This window comes from Camelus bactrianus, chromosome 12, assembly GCF_048773025.1.
Source record: "Camelus bactrianus isolate YW-2024 breed Bactrian camel chromosome 12, ASM4877302v1, whole genome shotgun sequence".
Classification (NCBI taxonomy): domain Eukaryota; kingdom Metazoa; phylum Chordata; class Mammalia; order Artiodactyla; family Camelidae; genus Camelus; species Camelus bactrianus.
Window position 1 is genome coordinate 14,864,699 of NC_133550.1, and position 19,167 is coordinate 14,883,865.

General features: G+C 50.6%; 2 protein-coding genes across 3 annotated transcripts; both read right to left on the reverse strand.

Annotated features, from left to right (window-relative positions):
* Nucleotides 1–3,412: 3,412 nt before the first annotated feature.
* On the reverse strand, nt 3,413–8,302 carry LOC141579490 (keratin, type II cuticular Hb6-like). The gene is made up of 5 exons (XM_074375907.1): nt 8,264–8,302; nt 6,984–7,088; nt 5,173–5,387; nt 4,121–4,152; nt 3,413–3,675 (listed from the first exon to the last, which is right to left on the reverse strand). The coding sequence occupies exons 1-5, from the start codon at nt 8,300–8,302 to the stop codon at nt 3,413–3,415; spliced, it is 654 nt and encodes a 217-aa protein (XP_074232008.1).
* A 2,959-nt stretch (nt 8,303–11,261) lies between these two features.
* On the reverse strand, nt 11,262–17,228 carry LOC105076257 (keratin, type II cuticular Hb6). 2 transcript variants are annotated; one of them, XM_045523593.2, is made up of 10 exons: nt 17,215–17,228; nt 16,827–17,154; nt 15,805–16,013; nt 15,117–15,177; nt 14,621–14,716; nt 14,243–14,407; nt 13,852–13,977; nt 13,357–13,577; nt 12,527–12,558; nt 11,262–11,980 (listed from the first exon to the last, which is right to left on the reverse strand). In XM_045523593.2, exons 1-10 carry the CDS (start codon nt 17,226–17,228, stop codon nt 11,868–11,870), a joined length of 1,365 nt encoding a protein of 454 aa, XP_045379549.2. In that variant the 3' UTR covers nt 11,262–11,867. The 2 variants fall into 2 exon arrangements, with proteins under 2 accessions (XP_045379549.2, XP_045379548.2); XM_045523592.2 differs by having other exon boundaries at nt 16,827–17,228.
* Nucleotides 17,229–19,167: the final 1,939 nt, after the last annotated feature.

A 19,167-nucleotide genomic window follows, 5' to 3' on the forward strand; every position in this document is an offset into this window, starting at 1 on the left:
TTCACTAGTGGGGGGAAAAAATGCCTGGACTAGATGCTAAGGTCCCTGACTAAGTTCAAGCTCTGTGATTCTTTAGGAGACATGGGACAGGACGGGGAGCCAGAGGGAAGTTGGGTGCCCAGGTGCCATGCACTGTGCTGTGCGCACACTGACTGTATCTTTACCCTGCTCAGCAATCTATCTCTAGGCTGCTGTCTGGGAGTGGAACAGAATGATTGCACCGAGGTACATGTACATATCTGGGCATCTGTTTGGAAACGTGTGTGTGACAGTGGGGGTTCCTATATGGGTGATGATGTGTGTGAATGTGTGTATACCTGTGGATATGCACTGAAGAGAGTTTTGTGGGTACCTGTGGGTATGAGTACAGTGTGAATGTACAAGTGGGCTCATGTGCTGGGGAGATGGGGTCCCAGATGGAGAACTGGACTATGGTGGGAGTGGCGATGGGCAGGTGCTGCTGAGTGTCCTACCAGGGAGGTGCCCTCTGGCTAGTGACCCCTAGTTCTAACCCTTGGGCTCCCCTCCCTACCCTTCCCGCCCTGCAATCACTGTAGCTCCAGCCCAGGCAGAAGGAGATCTTGAAGTTGTAGAGCCTTCTTTAAAGGTGCTCAAAACCCTTTCCAAGAACTCCAGCAAATAAAATATTAATTACTTTGATATAAGCTTACTATGTTTTAAGTACTTTACATATAGTAATATATTTAATCCTGAAACAACCCATGACACGTACTGTCTTGTTTTACGGATAAACCGTGGTACAGAGAGTTTAAGCAGGAAGGAAAACTCCAAAGGATAGATGAATCTTCAACAGTTCCATCTGGGGTGGGCAGAACCAAGGCCCATGAACAGGTGATGAGTTTGGCCAAAGTAATAGCAAGATTGGGAGCAGAATCCGGGGCCTTCCTTCCTTAGTCCAGGCTGGACTGGTTAATAGACTGCAGCTGGAATCGCATCAGGAAGGACTGCATTTAGATGCGTCAGGAGACTCCCAGGGAAGAGGGTAGAGCTCAGTGGTAGAGCACATGCTTAGCATGCACGAGGTCCTGAAACTCCCAGTACCTCCAGTAAAAATAAAATAATAATTAAATAAATAAATAAACGTAATTACCTCGCCTGCCATGGGGGGCCCATAGGGATAAACATGCTAATTGTGGAAGAACAGAGCCCAATTCACCCAAAGACCGAGCAGACCAAACGACACCACAGAGCCCTGGCCCATTCACACCTGCTCCATGGCAGGCTCTGGGGATGAATGGGTGAGACGGCCCTTGAGGGGCTCAGACGGAGACTCTAACAACGTGAAGTCACATCTCACACATTTAAGCGCTACTATTAAATATGATAGTACTTCTGCTGGGAAGTAATGACTGAACTTCCAGAAGTCACCACTGAACTTCCAGAAGTCACCTGACTCTCAAAGCTTATAAATGGGCTGGTGACTGACTCTCCAGAAATTTCCCAGCCTGGAATGTGGCCCAGGACCAGGGGAGCCACTCCAAAGATTGGGCCCCAAGCCACAAACCTTGCTAATGGCCCACGTGGCCCTGGCCCAGCCAGAGACTAAAGCCTGATCCCACGGCCCTTGGGAGCGCCCTGGCTGACATCAGATTTGGGATTTGGAAAGGAAACATGCGGGCAACAACCAGTGCTCGGTGATACGGGCTGCCGGCTGCTCACCATCAGTCCTGCCTACAGCTCCTGGGTGGGAGGAGCTTCTGCACTTCTCACAGAGTTCCTTTACTGACATGATCAGCCCAGCAGGAGCTGGAAAAACCTGACCTTGAATATCACAGAATGTCATTACCTCCTAGCTAAATGCGGGGAGCATGGAGTCTGAAAAATCTTGCAGAGAAGCAGCTCTGCTTTTAGGCAGCTGCCTTGCATTGGGGGTGTTGATAAGAATGTTTATGCAACCAGTGTCAGTCTGAATAGATCGAATGGGGCTGATGCATGAGTCCAGTAAGGCCCTGTCCCCTGCCCCTCAGGTAGGTGGCAGCTTGCCAGTCAAGCTTCTGTCCCATTCCTCTGGCATGAGACTGCTCTGTTTATCCAGGAAGGGGCCCTTTTGGACACCTGTTCTCTGGGCAGGGATCCAAGAGAACACAGCAGACACCCTGGCACTAGCGAACCTTAAAAGGTAAAGCTGGTGCCTCTGGCCAATGACACACCTTAGCCCCACCCAGGGACATAGAAAGCAGGGACTATTGTTCCCCAGATGGCTCGCTGATGTAATGCTTTGTGCAACAGAAAAGAAAGTGAGCTTGCTGAACCAAGGCTTCTCTCAGGCCTGGATGGCAAGTAAAGAGCACAAAAACCCAGCCTCTCTCTGGCCATCCCACCCCCTAAGCTGGCCTACCTTCTGACACCAAAGTCCAGTTGCCTTGTGAAAACTCAGACTAAACTACACCATAGACCTGGAAGTCAAAGCAGAGCTGGAACTTCCTCTGATTCCAAAGCCCATGCTTTCCTCCTCCATAGTATGTTTTTCCCAGCCACCATCAGATCCCTTGTTCAACTAAAACCCGGACCTGGGCCACCCAATTGTGTTCACGTCCTCCAGCCTCAGTCTACGAGGGCCATCTTCCCCGGGGCCTGTCCCCGACTGCCCCTGCCAGGGCAGTAGAAGGAGGCTCGCCTTCATCCCCATCTGAGCTTCTTTCTGGTCCATTTCCTGGTTTACAGACTGCTTCCCTGCCAGACCATCATCTCCAGAGGGCCAGGACTAGTGTCCTGTCGACCAAACACTATGCCGGACCCTTAGAGGCCATTCTGTAAGTGTTTGCAGAGCGAGTGAGTCGATGAATAAATGCAGTTCTCAGCAACTCTACCAAGAACGGCTGCCTGTGGACCCCAGACTGGGAAGGAAGCCAACACCCTGCAAGAATTAACCCCCCTCATTTCCCTCTCACCCCAGGCCCTCTGACACACACATCCCTCCAACCCTGAAGATCCTGGTGCTATGACACCACCGTACACTGAAGTCATGCAGACCCACCCACCACATGAGGAGGGTTGCTTCCTGTTCTTGTTCCCCCTTTTCTTTACCTGCCCCCAAATCCGGCCAGCTTTGTCTTTGCTTTGGGAATAAGTAGCCCGAGGAAGTCAGGCACAAACAGCCCACGGTGTAGTGCACTGAAGAACTTTTTATTGCAATAGAGGAGTCCCGGGAAAAAGGGAATGGGGCGATTCAGAGGGTGGGGGTGCTGGGTCCTGGTGAGCCTGGTAAGCTAAGCCCAGGCGCACAGCTTCTGCACCGGGGGCAGGTCCGCCGTGGTCCGGTGAACTACATTCCAAGACTTCACGCACCGGGGTCGGAGGGCAAGAGGGAGAGGTGAGGAGAGGGCCAGCACCATGGGAGGGGGCGTCTGAGACACAGGGCCAAGACTTTGGGGCAAAAGCTAGGGTTCCTTTACTTCTCCGGAGCAGATGAGGAAAGGTTCAGCATCCGCGGCAGCCTCTGCTGCTGAAGCCCCCGACACAGCCGGGGGAGCCGCAGAGCGCGCAGCCGCCGCCAGGGGCGCTCGTCTCCAGGGCGCCGGGCCCGCTCCAGGCGGCAGCAGGCCCGCGGGGTCCGCGGCGGAGCCCGGCCCGCAGTGGGGAGCGCTGCCCAGGGCTGAGCGGAGAGCGGCTGTCGGAGGAGGAAACGCTTCTCCCCACATTTGCCCGCGCCGCCTCCGACGACAGACATACGGATGCACAGGCCCTCCTCCCCACCAGGAGACAGGCGTGCAGACTCCCCAGAGTGACAGATACACAGACCCCTACTCCCAAGAAACAGACTCAGGAATCCCCCTTCCCTGAAGTTAGACACAGATGCTCCCCAAAGAGGGAATGAAACAGCCTCTTCCATGAGCATAAACCCGCAGAACTTCCTCCCACACCCCAGGACACACCAACAGATCCTCCCTTCAAAGAACAGACCACAGAACCCCCTCCCACAATACACACAAACACAAAAAATCACCCCCAAGAGAAGAAACAGCCTCCCCTACAAATGGGAGACATCCAGAAGAAGCAGACCCCTTCTCCCTTCCCAAGAGGATACACACAAAGGAAGAGCGGGGCGGGGGATAAGATTTGACCCTCCTAACCCAAGTTACAACTATTATTTACTTACTGACGCTCCCTGCTCCAAATCCCAGACCAAGCCTGCAGGGAGAAGGAGGAAGCAGGTGAGTGAATCTACCTACCAGGCCGAATATTCTCCATTCTCCAAGACAAAACACTCCTGGCCCTCTCCAGACAGGAGGAAATCCTTCCATTCTGCAAGCTGCTTGGTTGTCTCAGGTCCTCTCAGCCCTTTCGAGTAAAAACTACCTCTGGACTTTTAAACTCAATCCTGCCTGCCTTAAATTCAAATAATTCACTTTTATGGATGGATTCTTGGAGAAAGGAGAAGACAGAACATCTACACTGTCTTTGGTCTAAACTTATCTTGAAATTAGAGACCATGAGGGGGTCATTTTGAAGGAGATCACAGAGGAGCTAGGTACATTATTCTGAAGCCTATTGTTGAAGCCTCACCCAATCACTTTCTACCTGTGTGTCCTTGAGGCAGTCCTTTACTCTCTAAGACTCAGTTTCCTCATCTGTAAAATGGGAATAATAGCACCTTCCTCCCAGGGTTTTGTAGAGTTTAGAGGAGGCAATAAATTCAGCACGTCTGTTGCATGGTGAGTTTCCCTTCCTTCCCCTCAGCCAGGTGGGCCCAAATTGGAGCTGGCAGCCCCTAGGTCCCTACTGCTGTCTAAGGTTTAAAACCAGGAGCTACCTGTTACCACAAACCCTGCCTCACCCAGGCCTCTCCCAGGTGGAGAGGGGCAGAGTTGAGGAGAAGGCACCCCACACTGGGGGACCTTCCTCCTCCTGGCTGGGCCTTGGTCCTTGCAACTGTCTCAACTGACAAACTGGCCACTGCTCTCTGATCCTAAGGAGTGAATGACTTCATAAGTTGCCCCATCCCAGGTGCCAAAGGTGCTTAATAGCTAAGGCCTTTTGTCTAAAGGACTGTAAGACAGTGGGGGAAAAAATTTACTCCAGAAGAACAGATCCCTGGATACCCAGATCACCCCTCCTCCCCTCTCCCCAGCTGGCAAGGCCTCAGGTGGTGCCCTCTCTGTGCCCCAGCCCCCCTCACCACCAACACCTGAAGCACCGCCCAGCCCTCACCGGCTCTCCTCGCCCTCCAGCAGCTTGCGGTAGGTGGCGATCTCAAAATCCAGGCCCAGCTTGGCAATCATGAGCTCCTGGTACTCCCGCAGCTGCTGCACCATGTCCTGCTTGGCCCGCTGCAGGGCAGCCTCCAGCCAGGCCACCTTGCCCTTGGCGCTGCCTGAGGCACCCTCCTCCTGCAGAGCTACTGGGTCCTTGCCTGGTTCGCAGGGCTGGGGGTGAAGGGAAGACCAAAGACAAAAGGACATCCTTGGCCTCCCCCTGCCCCCCTCAAGGATCCAGACCTTTCTCAGAGGCTGAGGGGCCAATGAGGGATTAGAGACCATTGTGAGGAGTCAGTGTGCCTGTTCTGAAATACACACTTGTGTGTCTGCCACTCTCCCAGATTGCAGGTTGGGGGCCAGCCCTCTGGGGGGGCTGAGAGAGAACCTTTTCCAAAGAGTATTGGTGACATTTCCAGGAAGCATCCAATGTTTTTCAGCATGTCATGCTGGGATTATTGTTTCATCAGGGAGACTAACAGGAAGAATATCCTTTCCTCACAAGAGACTAGAATTTGCTGTCTCTGGGGGAGAATGATGATAAACGCTTGTCTTGGTGAGGTGTGCTTGCTGCTGAGGAAACCAGTCCAGGAATCAGAGCAGCTGGGGAGGCTGGGAGACTGAACCACAGCGGGCCTACCCGCTCACTCTGCCACCCCCTGGAACCTGGACAGTTCATCCCTCCTCAAAGGCCTGGGTTCCTGGAGAAGGGAGAACCCCCACGAATATCCCGCAGAGCCCGGGACACTGGTATCTGCAGAAAACAAGAACAGAGCCCCTTCCCTCTGCAGGATGGAGCGTGGGTCTGGAGGCTTAACAGAGAGGGCAGCTGGGAGAAGAGAGAGGAGGTTGAGAGGGAGAGAGTTCGGGAAAAAGAAAGCATTCATGCTGGAACCTCTTCTAAGACCTAAAGCCCGAGTCACAAACACGAATGTCTGCAGAGTCTGGCTGGAGGCATCAGAAAGTAAAGATCAAATGTGGACTAGCCATCTACAGTATCCAGTTCCACGAAGAAAGGTGCACGTTCTCATTTTCCTGAAATCACCTGGACCTCTCTCATGTATTCAGTCCTGTATGTCTCTACCTTAGATAGAGACACAGGCCCAGCACCATCTCTCTTTTACAAGGATCACAAGAGTACTAACCAAGGTGATCGTAAATGGCAAAGAACCCTCTGCCTTGGTGTCAAAGGATGCAATTTGGAGTGTCGGGGACTGTGGCACACAAGAGGAGCATGTCCCAAAAAAAAAAAAAAAAAAAAAAAGAGGAGCATGTCCCCATATGGAGACAACAGAGAAGACAGAGGCCTCTCTTCTCTTACCAAATATTACCATGTCAGATCATAAGTTAATATTGTCAGGTCAGCACATTTTTGGACAGAACCCAGAAAACTGGATTGCTACATAAAATCTTGCCATTTCTGAAGATGGGCTCAAATTTCATGTTGTGTAGAACAAAACCTACAGCATGGAAATGTGCGTACCCATAAAAAACAGTATACAAACAGGCGTACATATTCAGAGATATTTACCTACATGTTAATTACTTACGCACATGAAATACAGAGAGTCCTGGGCAAATGTAAGCATGATGTACACATACAGCCACACCCCTGTTTGCTCAGACATTCACAAAGAGAAACTATCCATCTATTCCAAAGGATGGGGGAAGATCCAGTCTAATCGTTCTAAATAGTGGACCCCCTCCCACCATCACCACTCGGCAGCGCCCACGCCCACACTTCACCTGACTCTTGGTGCTGCCCACCTCCACAGTCAGCCTCCGGATGGCCTGGTTAAGCCTGTTCAGCTCCTCCTTGCTGCGCCTCTGGCTCTGCATGTGTTTCTGCACCGTTGCCTTTATCTTACCACACTGCGGAGTAAGGGTTAGCAGAGTCCAGGGGGAGGATCAGGGAGATGAGGAGGGCAGCAAGGGTCCTCGACTGAGGCCAGAGAGACAGTTCAGTGCCCACCCATCCAGTTTCAATTGTGGGTGGATCATTTAACTTCTATGGGCCTGTTTCTCCATCTGTAAGATGGGGATGATCATCTTTCCTGTCTCCAAGGGCCATTGAGAGAACGAAATGCACTTGGCTGGCCGAGTGGCGGGTGCACCACCACAGGTGGAGATGTTGAAGGTAGCGTGAACTCAGGCACAAAGGGAAAAAATTCAGGGTAGCAATCTGTCGAGTCTTTGGACTGAGATCACCCAGGGTTTATCCCAGGAATAGGGGTAGTTACCTCTACGAAATGAATTATCATCCTTCTTTGCATAGAATCATTTAAATGAATACAAAAGGCATTTAATAAAACTCAATAATACTTCCTCATTTCAAAAATGCTTTTTAAAAATCTAAGAATATGAAGAAATTTCCCTAACTTGATGAATGCTCTCAGTGACAAGAGATCCAGATTCCAGCTCCTTCCCCAAACCCAAGGGCTCTCTGGGAAGTGCTGTCCACAAGGGGCAAAATCAGTGGGCCTTTTCCCTTCCTGCACCGGTTCTGCCCACACCGACACATAACCAGCCAAGCACAGCAAGAGATGCTTTCACTCACCAAAGTCTTATGCCTCCACCACCTCACCCAGGCTCACGACCACCTGTGAAGCGGACCAGGGAGATGTTACTGGGCAACCTGATGCTCATTATATCCACCGTGCAGGGAAGCAGGGATCCAGAGGGACATGAGTGGCCCTGCCATTCAATGGCCGAGCCAGGCTTCATCTTAAGCCCGTGCACTTGGCTCTATACCCAGAGGGACAGATAGTCACACACCCGCATTAACCCAGAGAAGAACTGTTCTCATCAACCCAGTGCAAATTTCCTTCCAAGGCAGATAGGGTGTGGAGGGATGAATATAAAGAGATGGCAAAACATCATCTCCCACCAGTCCCTGCTTTATTCCTACTGCCCACCCTTTCCTGCTCCCATTCCTGAAAGCTGGAGACACAGTAGACAAGCTTGTCCTGGCTAGGTCCCACAGATCTGGGTGGAGTCCGAGGCCCATCACCCCATGGGAGCCAGTGAACCATGTGGAGAGTTCTCACCATGATGAACAGAGCTGCCGTCTCCTCCAAGCCTCCCATGAGCACTGAAGCTCAGCTCCAGCCCAAGAAGTTCCCAGAATGCTCACCTCTGAGGACAAGGCCTCTCCTTCCTGGGGGCTTTGTGACCTCACCTTGTTACAACTGCAGAGTTCTGAGAGGGGGCAGAAGGGGCCATTCTGTGAGCCCAGATGGGAAAGTGGTGGTTTCTGGGCTGGAAAAGGCCTTGAAAGAAAGAGGAAGAGGAGGAGGGGGAAGGAAGGCTCTTTTAGGTTGGGGAAATATGTGGAGCTGAGGAGTTTGGGCTTATGGAGTGAGCAATAGGGAGCCATAGAAGGCACTTGAGCAGGCCAGCAGCCTGGTGCACAACACAATTTAGGAAGGCTTGTCTGGTAGCAGTGTGGAAGATAGGAGGGAGAGAGACTGAGTCTGGGGTTCCACTTCCAAGACTAGGTAGGAAGCTGGGGGTAAGACAAGACTCTAAACTGAAGGAGTATCAGGGACCAGAGAACGCAAGCTGATCAGCATTTCTTTTTGTTTTATAAATTTCTGATACATGTAAGAGTTTATATAATGTGCACTTGATCATTTAAATAGTGACAGTAATAAAACAAATCCTCAGGTACCCACCAGTACCTTCAAATCCCCCATGAGACCTTTCCTGATTACAGCATCCTCCCCCTCTGACCCAATCCAATATCCAAGGTAACCACTATCCTGGGTTTTTGTGTCAGCACTCCCTTGCTTTTCCTTATCACTGTATCATGTGTGTATGAATTCCTAAGCAATTGTTTAGTTCTTCTGGCATTTAAGCATTCTATAAACAGAATTACATATACACTTTAATGACTTGCTTTTTCCTACTCAACATTCTATTAGTAAGATTCATCTATTTTGATGCATGCAACTTTGTTTATTTTTCAGTGCTGTATAATATTCAGGTGTGTGCCTATTCAGCCATTCTCCTAGGGGTATACATATGTGTACTTTTTTTTGTTATAACAAACCACACTGCTATGAACTTTTGAGTACATATCTGCTGTTGTACTTTGGCAAGAGGTTCTTTAGGGTACTAGATGTAAAACTTTTTTTAAACCACAACTCAAAATAAGAACTATGTTTTACAGCACAAGTCAGTACCTACATACATATTCACATACGTAAACTAAGTTTTATGAAAAATTATTCACTTTAACTATATATGATGCCCTCTGATCCTCTAATCAATCACCTTAATATGTTCCACTTTCAATTCATGGCCTTAGTTTTAGGTAAGGTTTAAGGTTTAGGGGGTTTTTTTGTTTGTTTTGTTTTTTGTTTTTTTGTTTTTTAAACAGTGCTCTACCACTGAGCTCTTACCCACCCTCATAGGTTTTCATATGTTTTATCTTTAGGTTTTCAATCAGGCCTTTATGTTTAAAGTCTTCATTTGTTAAATCCAAGATTTGGGCCATCTTGGGCTCCATTTTTGTCGATTTCTCTTTCATGTTTTCTGGTTTTTTCTCTGCTTTCACTCCAGGTAATTTCTATAGATTTATCTGCCAACTTTCTCTTTAATTGTGTCTAGTGTGCTGTTTAACTATCCATTGTTTTTTTTTCCCCCTCTTTTTAAATGTTTACTAAGCAACGATTTTGGGGGGGGAGAGATAATTAGATTTATTTCTTTTTTTTAATAGAGATACTGGGGATTGAATCCAGGACGTCAGCATGCTAAGCACAACACTACCACTAAGTTATACCCTCCCCCCACTAAGTTTTAATATAATTGTTACAGTTTACGTTTCTATAAATCTATTTGATCCTTTTTCAAATAAGTCTATTAATTTTCTAAAAGCTCTTATTCTTAAGTTACATTTTAGTACCCTCTTTTTTTAAACATATGAAATATACTCTTTTCTTTTTTTTTTTTTTTCTGACTCTAGTTAATTCCAGCATCTGCAGTCCTCCTGGGGATGATTCTGGTGTGGAATACTTCTGCTCATCTCCACTTATGGTGGCATTTTGGCTCACATTTCATGATTTTTGTTTAACTGTGAGCTTGCATCTGTTGAAACACTCTCTGGGAGAATTCCTGGAAGCCTAGGTTTTAATGAGATTCTTCTAGAGAGAATTTGCATTTGCTTTTTGCCAGATTTAGGGGAGCATCACCAAACTGGGCTGATTTTAAACTATGTTCTCACATTGGGTATTGTGGGGTTTTGCTACAGAAAAAAAGAAAATGTGAACTCCAGCCCAGAACTGTATGAGGGTAAACTTGGGGTTTAAAATTATCAGGGGAAACTTATTTCCCCTTTACCCAAAGCCAAGGTCAAGGCTTGCAGGTTTCCTTCCTTTCCCTTTGCAGTGCTTTTCCTGCTTCCTCTTTCACTGAGGATCGTCCCAGTTGTCTGTTAGGGACATAGGATCCAAGTCTCCCTTTCACAGACCTAGGCTTCATGCTTTGTCCCCTGACCACAGCAGGCTTCCTTTCCACACCACCAGCGACTGACAAATGCCCCCACCGTGCCACCTGGCTCCATCATTCACGTACTTCCCTGAGGCATGCTTTCGTACTGTTTTCCACCTCTCATTGTCTCCTATACCTTCTTGCTGGCTCGTGATGCATTCAAATATATTTTTCAAGAATGTTAACCAGAACTTTAATAACAAAAGGGTTTTTCAGAGTTCCTAGTCTAACGTATTATAAGAAAATAATTTCCTCGTGGTGTTTTTCAAAGAAAAAATTGACAAGTTTGGTGGTTCAACTGGTCAGGAAATTAGGTACTGAAGAGTTTTAAGCTGGAGATAGTAGGAAGAACTGATGGAAAGAAGAAAAGTTAATGCACGGGCATCAGTAGAGGGGGAAGTGATGAGGTGTCTTTAAGGCCTTTGAACTCCAAATCTCACTGCAACATTCAAGTGGAGATGCCCTGTGGGGCAGTTAGGACCTTAGAGGTGAATTCATTCATTCTCTTAACATTGCTCAGTGTCTGCTACGAGCCCACACTGTGCCAGACACTTCCCAGCACTGGAGAATTACCCCAGGAGCCCTGAGCCATCAGAGCAGCCCTCCTCAATGTCCCCAGCCCTGAGCACACAATTGAATAAACAGCTGGCAAAGCCCTGGCAGCAGCCCCCGCCAGGATGAGTTCCTACCCGGTTGTGATCCCACCCACCCCCTTGGGGCCTGAAATCACAGACAGAAAAATGCACATGTGTGATGCAAACTAGGTGACTTTATTTGAAGCACAGACAGCAAGGAGGAACAGAATCGTTGGGAGAGGAAGGAAAGCACAAGAATGCAAGGGAAAGGAAGGTTGCGATGGGGACCGGGGGTGCTGTCCTCTTCATGGGCTTGAGCAGTCCAGAATCTTCAAACAGAATACATCCATGTTTCACTCCTCCTAAAGGCATTTTTCAACCTGAGGGAGGCAGGAGACAAAGAGGGGGCCTCCCACACAACAAGAAATGAGAAGTGAACAGTAGGGAAGATGGGTCCGGAGAAGATCAAGCCATTGCACCCCACCACCAGGCTGCACAAGGTAGAGCTGGGCAGACAGGCCAGCCAGGATCCGCGAAGAGGGTGAGATGGGCTAGGGGCTTGGGTGCTTCCGCCAGTCCTGCCAGCTTAACACTTCTTACAGCTGCTGCCACAGGCTCCCATCCCACGGGACCTGTTGCCGCAGGTACGGGAGGCTGAGAGGTCCCCACACACGACTCCGCCCCGGGAGCTGCTCACATCTGCACAGGAGCAGTAACAACGTCAGAACTATCGGTAGGGGCGGAGAGCTGGTCCCACACAGGACTCCCTCCCGACCAGCCAAGAGGACCCAGGAGGATGGCTCCTGCTCATCCACACCTCCAGGGAGAGAGTCAAAGTAGGCTTCCCTGTGGTCCGCCCGCGGGACTCCCACCCTCCCCGGAAAGGAGTCCATCTTCTGGTTCAATCTCAATCCCATCTTAATCTGACTTTCAGGAAGACCTCCTTGGGGACAACCGCACTGATGGAAAACCTGTTTTGCTCCAGAAAACTGTTTGACACCTGGAACACGGGCAAGTCTGCTTGGATAGGGAGAAAATCAGAGCTTCCTATAATGTGGAGAGGTAGACTGACACTCTAACAGGTCTGGAGTAAGGAATTAGCTCACTCATGACCCGTTGGCCAACTCCCTCTGTGTAACTGTGCGGCTGGAAATGAACGGAACTCTTCCCCCTGGATCTTTCCACCCGCAGAGCTAAAACATTCTTCCCACTGTCTAACTCCCCTTCAGGGCCAGAATTACTCACTGATGTTCACAGCATTGATGCCTTCACACAGCCTGATGTGGGAGAGAAAAGGTCAGCATTAGGACCAGGCATTAGCTCCTGACAGTGATCCCAGAATTTGTGTGGTCACCAGCTCTAAGCCCAGTCACAGAAGGAGCCACCCAAGTCCCTTCCAGAAGGTCAGAGGAGATGGTCTGGGGTCCAGCACCCCCAGAGGCTCAGAATCTCCCCAACCCTGCTCAAAAGAACACAAGGAGCAGGTTCCCCCAGATCCCTCTGGGAAGCAGGACCTGCCAAAATCTAGCAGGACACAGAAATCTCTCCACCTGCCCCCAGGAATCCAGCTCCAGGTTGCCTCCCCCATCCCTACTGACTGGCTCTACTATCTTGAACAATCCAGTCACCTAGGGCCACAGGTTTTCCATCTTTTTTTCTATTTTCCTTTCAGTTTGATCCATTTTTATCCTGCCCTCAACCAATGATGCTCTGGCACTAGCTGCCATCAGTTCACAAGCCTGTTTTGTACATTTCTAGCCAACACTACATGAAGTCACAGTGGTAGCTTGAAATCAGCCATGAAAGAAGCATTTACACCACCGAAATCAGCAAATGTTATAAATCAGGGACTTTTCTTTTTCCTCAGAGAGCCAGGTGTTAAACATTCACCAGCACACCATCCTCCCTAACTAAATCAGGCAAGGAGCCTATTGGAAATCAGGCAGTGGACCTCAGCTAAGACTGTGCTCCTTAGCCTCTCCTTAGGGCAGGAAGGGAGCCTGAAAGGGTTCCAAGATGGGAGCAGAAGAAACAGAGGCTGAGGCACTGGACACAACTGTGCTGGTGGCACCCACCTCTGCTCCTCGCCCTCCAGCAGGCGCCGGTAGGTGGCGATCTCGATGTCCAGGCCCAGCTTGGAGCTCATCACCTCCTGGTACTCCTTGAGCAGGCAGGCCATGTCCTGCTTGGCCTTCTGCAGGGCACCCTCCAGCCCCGCCAGCTTGCTGCGGGCATCCTTAAGGGCCGCCTCACCCTGCTGCTCAGACTGGGTCACTGCTGCCTCCAGCTTGGAGTTCTGGGGGCCCAGAAGAGAACAAGGTGGGTTATGGTCCCTGGGTCTCTGTGTTCATTTCCTGCATGTGCCCAGTGTCTCCTAGCCAGCTGGGATCACCCCAGAAACAGGGCCTCCCCCCTTCGTCACCTGGGTCTCCCTGAGTGACCACAACCAAGGACTCTGGTCATGCAAAAAGACTGGAGAATGAATGGTGAAATACATTTGGGTGCACACTGCCCATGGGACCCTGGGCTGGCCCCTAGTGCCTCTGGTCTTGGGGAGAGATGACCCCTACCTGGGACTTGGCATTCTCCACCTCGGCCATCAGCCTCTGGATCATGCGGTTCAGCTCATTGATCTCCTCCTTGGTGCGGCGCAGCGTCTCCCCTTGCCGGATCACCGTGGCCTTGATCTCCTCATACTGAGGGGAAGCAGAGAGGTTCATGAAGCTCAGAATGGGACGTCCTGCCCATTCAGGATGCCTCAGATGATGTGCCGGTTGTTCAGTGCTCAGCCTGTGCAACCGTACACGACAGCCCTGCCTTTCCATCCCTACCTGAGAGCTGTCAACACTTTAATTACCATCCTTAAGGATCAGAATCCTCAGACAAAAGAGGCCTTTCTAACATATATCTTGAATCCTTCCCACCACCATGTCTAGGAGGCAGGTGTCCTGGGCCACTCACCTTACTGAGGTACCAGGACTCAGCCTCAACCCGGCTGCGGCTGGCAATATCATCATACTGAGCCTTGATCTCAGCCACAATGCTGTCCATGTCTAGGTCCCGGCTGTTGTCCATCTTGACAATGATGGAGGTGTCTGAGATGTGGACTTGGATGACTCGTATCTCCTGTGGGGCCAACAGCCATTCACATTACATACACCATCCAGAGCCAATTAGAAGAGAGTTCATATTCCCCATTTACACACACACATATGCACACAGAGCCACCATTTCCAAAGCCCTCAGGCCTGCAGACCCTGCTTTCTGTTTCCTCTGAACACAGGCTGGCGTGGGACACAAGGGACGGGGCTGCGTAATGTCCTCCCTGCTGGTGCTCACCTCCTCATACAGGGTCTTCAGGAAGCCCATCTCCTCCACCAGGCTGTGGGCGTTGGCCTCCAGATCTGCCTTGCGCACGTAGGCACTGTTAACCTCCTGGGGAAACAAACACAGGGCAATCCCTAGTTACTGCAGAGGATTCCCAGGGGGCCCCGCCTCCCCGAGTCCAACCCAGGAAAATCCCCAATCCCATTGCCAGTCCTGCAAAGCAAGTCATAGGTATCAATCCAGAAGTCAGGGGTCAGGACACTGATACCTCCCATCAACTCTAGCAAAATGTAGTATGTGCCTTTGGAGAGTCCTTCCACCTCTCCGGGCTTCTCTGTAAAGAGTGAGCCAGGGAATTCCTGCCCTGGAGATCTCCTGGGCTGTGAAAAGTAAAATGCCCTTCCATGGGTGGGAATAAAGTGTCAGCTTAGTAACTGAAGGAGGGAGTGCTGATGGCCTGAGAGCTCCCAGACCCCCAGACTGCCAGCCCACAGGCAGACCCACTCACCTGCTTGATTCTGACAAATTCATTCTCTGCTGTGTTCCTCAGGGCAACCTCTTCTTCAAACCTCCACAAGGGAAGGGGATTTGGAACAAAGGAAATTACTCAGAGATCTGGAAGTAACGGAAGGGAAGGGAGACCACCCCAAACTGACCCATCACATTCCTCCCCCAGGATGCCCAAAATGTCCCTCTCATCCATCTCCCTCGCCCCAGGTCTGAAATATCACTCATAGCCACATTCCTAATAGTACATTTCTCTAACTTAAACATGATTCATTTTCAAGATCTTGGTTTTGTTATCACTCTAATACAATAAGCTGATTCCCTGAGCTTAGATCTGGGAGGGTGGGTGGAATTAGTAACTTGAACCAGTGGGTGTGAACAGTGGAACAGCAGTGGTGTCATTTCTTTGTACCCCTAGCACAGAACAGGTTTATGGAATGGTTGGATGGATGGGTGGATGGATGGACAGAGATATGGTCTGTGTCCAGAGAAGTTCATAATGCGATGGGGAAAGGTTCTTTGCTGATATTTCAGCTTCTCTTCTCTTCATGTGTCTGCCTGTCACTGCCTTTGAAGCTGATAAAAGCACAAAGTGGATTAATGAAGAAAGAAATGTCTAAGGCCAGTGTGCTCAGCAGCTCCCCAGTTGTCGTATCATTCAGCCCTTCTGACCTTTCCTGCCAACTCACTTCTTCCTGTAGCCCTCCAGCACCTCCTGCATGTGGTTGAGCTCTGAGGCCAGCCTCCCGCTGTCGGCCTCCACACACTCAGCCTCCCGCCTCAGCGTCTGGATGTAGCCCTCGAACAGCGGCTCAAGGTTGCTCTGGCAGCACCCGCGGTTCTGGTAGAACTGCAGCTTGGTCTCCAGAAGTTTGTTCTGCTGCTCCAGGAAGCGCACCTGCCGCCCAGGGGAACAGCCATCAGGTCACCTCTCATCCCAGCATCCTGGATCCATTCCCCCGATGAGCCTCCACACCAGCCCTTTCCTCATTTCCTCCCTGCCACCACCCCTGCCAAACATACACACAGGGCCTCATTTGAAATTGCTGCAAATATTAGTCCATGTGTCCCATGATCAAGTGAAGAAGTCCTTTCTAAAGCCTGGCTTCTCCACCCCAGGGATCAGAATTCCCTCCCAAATGACGAAGCTTTCCTCTAGGGAACCTTCCCTGGCTAACTCTCCTGCTGGCCCACTCCTATCTGAAGTGAACATTACCCAGGAGGCCTCAGCTGGCCTCACAGTTCGCTATGAGAGTGTGTAAGTGTGTGAGTGTGTGCGCGCATGTGTGTTTGTGTGTGTGAGCGAGACAGACAGACAGAGACAGCATCAGAGACAAAGAGATAGAATGGGCTGAAAGTTCCAGGCAACAAGATCATTCTGAAGGATGACCCTGTGGTCCTCTTTCTATTTCTTATGTGTGTTTCTTGTGTGTGTGTGTGTCCTCCTCCCTCTGACAGGCAGTTCCAAGCCTTGTCCTTGTCTCTTTCTGGAGACCCTGCTTGTCTGGACAGAGGTTGTATATAATAACAGTGCTATCCTACCAGGAGCCCTCGCTCTACACACACCTCTCTGGTCTGTGCCCTAGACATTGTCCATCTCCTCCATCAGGCTGAGAGCTCACCAGAACCACATCTCTCCTGCCCCTAACTGCCCCTTCAGTGCCTACCCAGGAAGGGAAGGTTCAGGAAGGGTGTGATCAAGGACACCCACCTTGTCAATGAAGGCAGCAAACTTGCTGTTGAGGCTCTTGATCTGCTCCTTCTCCTCCTGCTTCACGCACTGCGCGTTGGGGTCGATCTCCAGGTTGAGGGGCGCCAGGAGGCTCTCGTTGACCGACACGGTGGTGATGCTGGGAGGGCTGGGTCCACACACGCCCCCTGAGCGGTACCCGAAGTTGCGGCTGCAGGAACTGCTGCGGGAGCCCCCGGTGAGGCCGCGGTAGCAGGAGATGCCGCGGTAGGGGGCGGCCGTGATGCAGCAGTGGCCAGGCCGGGGCCCGCAGGCGGAGACGCAGCTGAAGGCACCACCAGAACTGTACCTTTGAGTCGTCCCACAGGAGCTGGATTTGCAGACTCCACTACGGGAGCTAAAGCATGACGATCCACAGGTCATGGTGACTCTGGGCTGGAAAAGATGGAGCCAGAGGAAGAAGAGAATGATTCTGGCCTCTCCCTCACTGCTCGTCCCCTTTTATAATCCCAGACACCTGGGGCCACCTGCCTCATTGTGTGGAGTGGCCTTCTTGTCACCTTTATGGGCTTGGGGAATTTCTCAGTCATTTTCCTCTCTCCTGGGAAAGCATCATTAGATGGGGCTTTGGAAAATCCTACACTCAGGCAACTTTGAAGCCCTGGCAGCATATTTTCCACAGTTGAGGGCCTGAGGGTGCCACAAAGTCAAGGTCAGCCAAGGCCTGTGGACTCTGCACTTTGTGAGATAATTGAGGAGAGGAAGGGACGCCGGGTTGGGATGCTTTCTTTCAGGTGGTCAGCTGGACTCATCACTCTGTCTTTCGTTTTGGGTCACAAGATGAGCTGAGACCGGGGACAAAGGATAGGCCATCCTAGGGGGCAAGGACAGGTGGATCCAGGCAGCTTTGAGAGGAAGAGACTTCTCAGGTAGGGCCTCAGGAGCCAAATCTTCAAGGCAACCTGTGACATTTGACCTATGGTATAGCCAGAGGGGGACAGGGTTCATCCCCACCAAGACATGGAAAAGTTAATCACACAACCAAAAAATAATTTGTTTGACCACTTCGTGCTGGAGGATCCATGCAGTTGGTAGATGTGTATGAGCAGTGTGGTGTGAGGGTTCCAAATATCTGACTTCCTGAAACCCCCAGTCTGTCCACCCACCTCCATTTCTTTTCATATGCCTTTAAGTTTCTTCACCCCCACAGAACAGAGTCTCTCCCTCAACTAGACCATGAGTGCAAGGCCACACTCCCCAGCCTCTTTCAAAAAGGCTCCCTATTTCCTGGAACATTTTCAGAAGAGCTTCTCCAATACGCCCTGAGCTTGGACTGAGCGGTGGGGGCTGGGGGTCCCAGGCAGGAGAGATTTAGTGTGCAGGATGCCCCACCTCCAGACCTAGAAGAGCAGGCTGGCCTGGGGTAGGGGAAGGGAGAGGGGGGAGCTGAGGGGTTACAGGGCAGGTACCTGGGTGACCAGTGGGCCACAGAGGGGAAAAAGCAGCGACAACAATAATAATAATAACAGCTGATATTTACTGCCAACTTATTCTGCACCAGGCATTATATTAATGCTTTACATACACACCTCACGTTATCCTCACCACATCCCTGGGCGAGTTTTTTTTATTTTTTTCACTAGTCCAGATTCTTCTTTTTGTACCTGGACAAGTTTTATTATCTTCATTCTAGATACAAAGGAAACTGAAGCTCAGAAAGGTTATGGAACTTCTTCCCCAGATTGTAAGTGGCAGAGCCCAAGCCTGAACCCAAGTATGTCTGATTCCAGAAACACATTGACCACTATACTATGGAGAAAGAAAAGAAATGTGTCTCTGAAATGGGCATGTTGATGTTCAAGATGTTTCATAATGGTGCCTTAGGTTACCAAAAGTAGACACATACACACACATGCACACACACACACCCCCACCATCAACTATCCCCACGTCCCATTCACACCATGCCTGATATGACCCTCTCCAGGTCAAGCACCTCTCATGCTCATCTTGACATTTGAAGCCCACCCTGCCTAGCCACCATAGCCACTATCCACCCCCGGCCTGCCTCCTTTCCCCCGCCCTCTTCCGTCCCCTATGTTTCATCCACAGTGGACTGCCTGCTGTTCCTCCCACATCCTCTGGCCTCCCTTGCTTTGTGTCTTTGCTCATGCCACTCCCTCTGCCTGAATCCTCCTCTCCTCCCTCATCTCAGCACATCCAATTCTTCACCATTCTTCAGCCTTAATCAATCTGTCACCTCCTCTGAGTACCCTGCCCTGACCTCTGGCCCCAAGCCCCTGAACTGGAGGCTCACTCTCCCACCAAGTCCCCGTGGCATGGTGTCCCGGCATGAGAGCAG

Excerpts from the sequence above, each read along its gene's own strand:
- LOC141579490 (XM_074375907.1), bottom strand. The coding sequence starts at position 8,302 with ATGGGAGGCTTGGAGGAGACGGCAGCTCTGTTCATCATG. Across the intron at positions 7,089-8,263 it reads CGGCAGCTCTGTTCATCATG|TGTGGTAAGATAAAGGCAAC; the intron begins GTGAGAACTCTC and ends CTTACTCCGCAG. Across the intron at positions 3,676-4,120 it reads ATTTGGAGCAGGGAGCGTCA|GCGGCGCGGGCAAATGTGGG; the intron begins GTAAGTAAATAA and ends CTGTCGTCGGAG.
- LOC105076257 (XM_045523592.2), bottom strand. The coding sequence starts at position 17,228 with ATGACCTGTGGATCGTCATGCTTTAGCTCCCGTAGTGGAGTCTGCAAA. Across the intron at positions 14,717-15,116 it reads AATTTGTCAGAATCAAGCAG|GAGGTTAACAGTGCCTACGT; the intron begins GTGAGTGGGTCT and ends TTGTTTCCCCAG. Across the intron at positions 13,578-13,851 it reads TGGAGAATGCCAAGTCCCAG|AACTCCAAGCTGGAGGCAGC; the intron begins GTAGGGGTCATC and ends CTGGGCCCCCAG.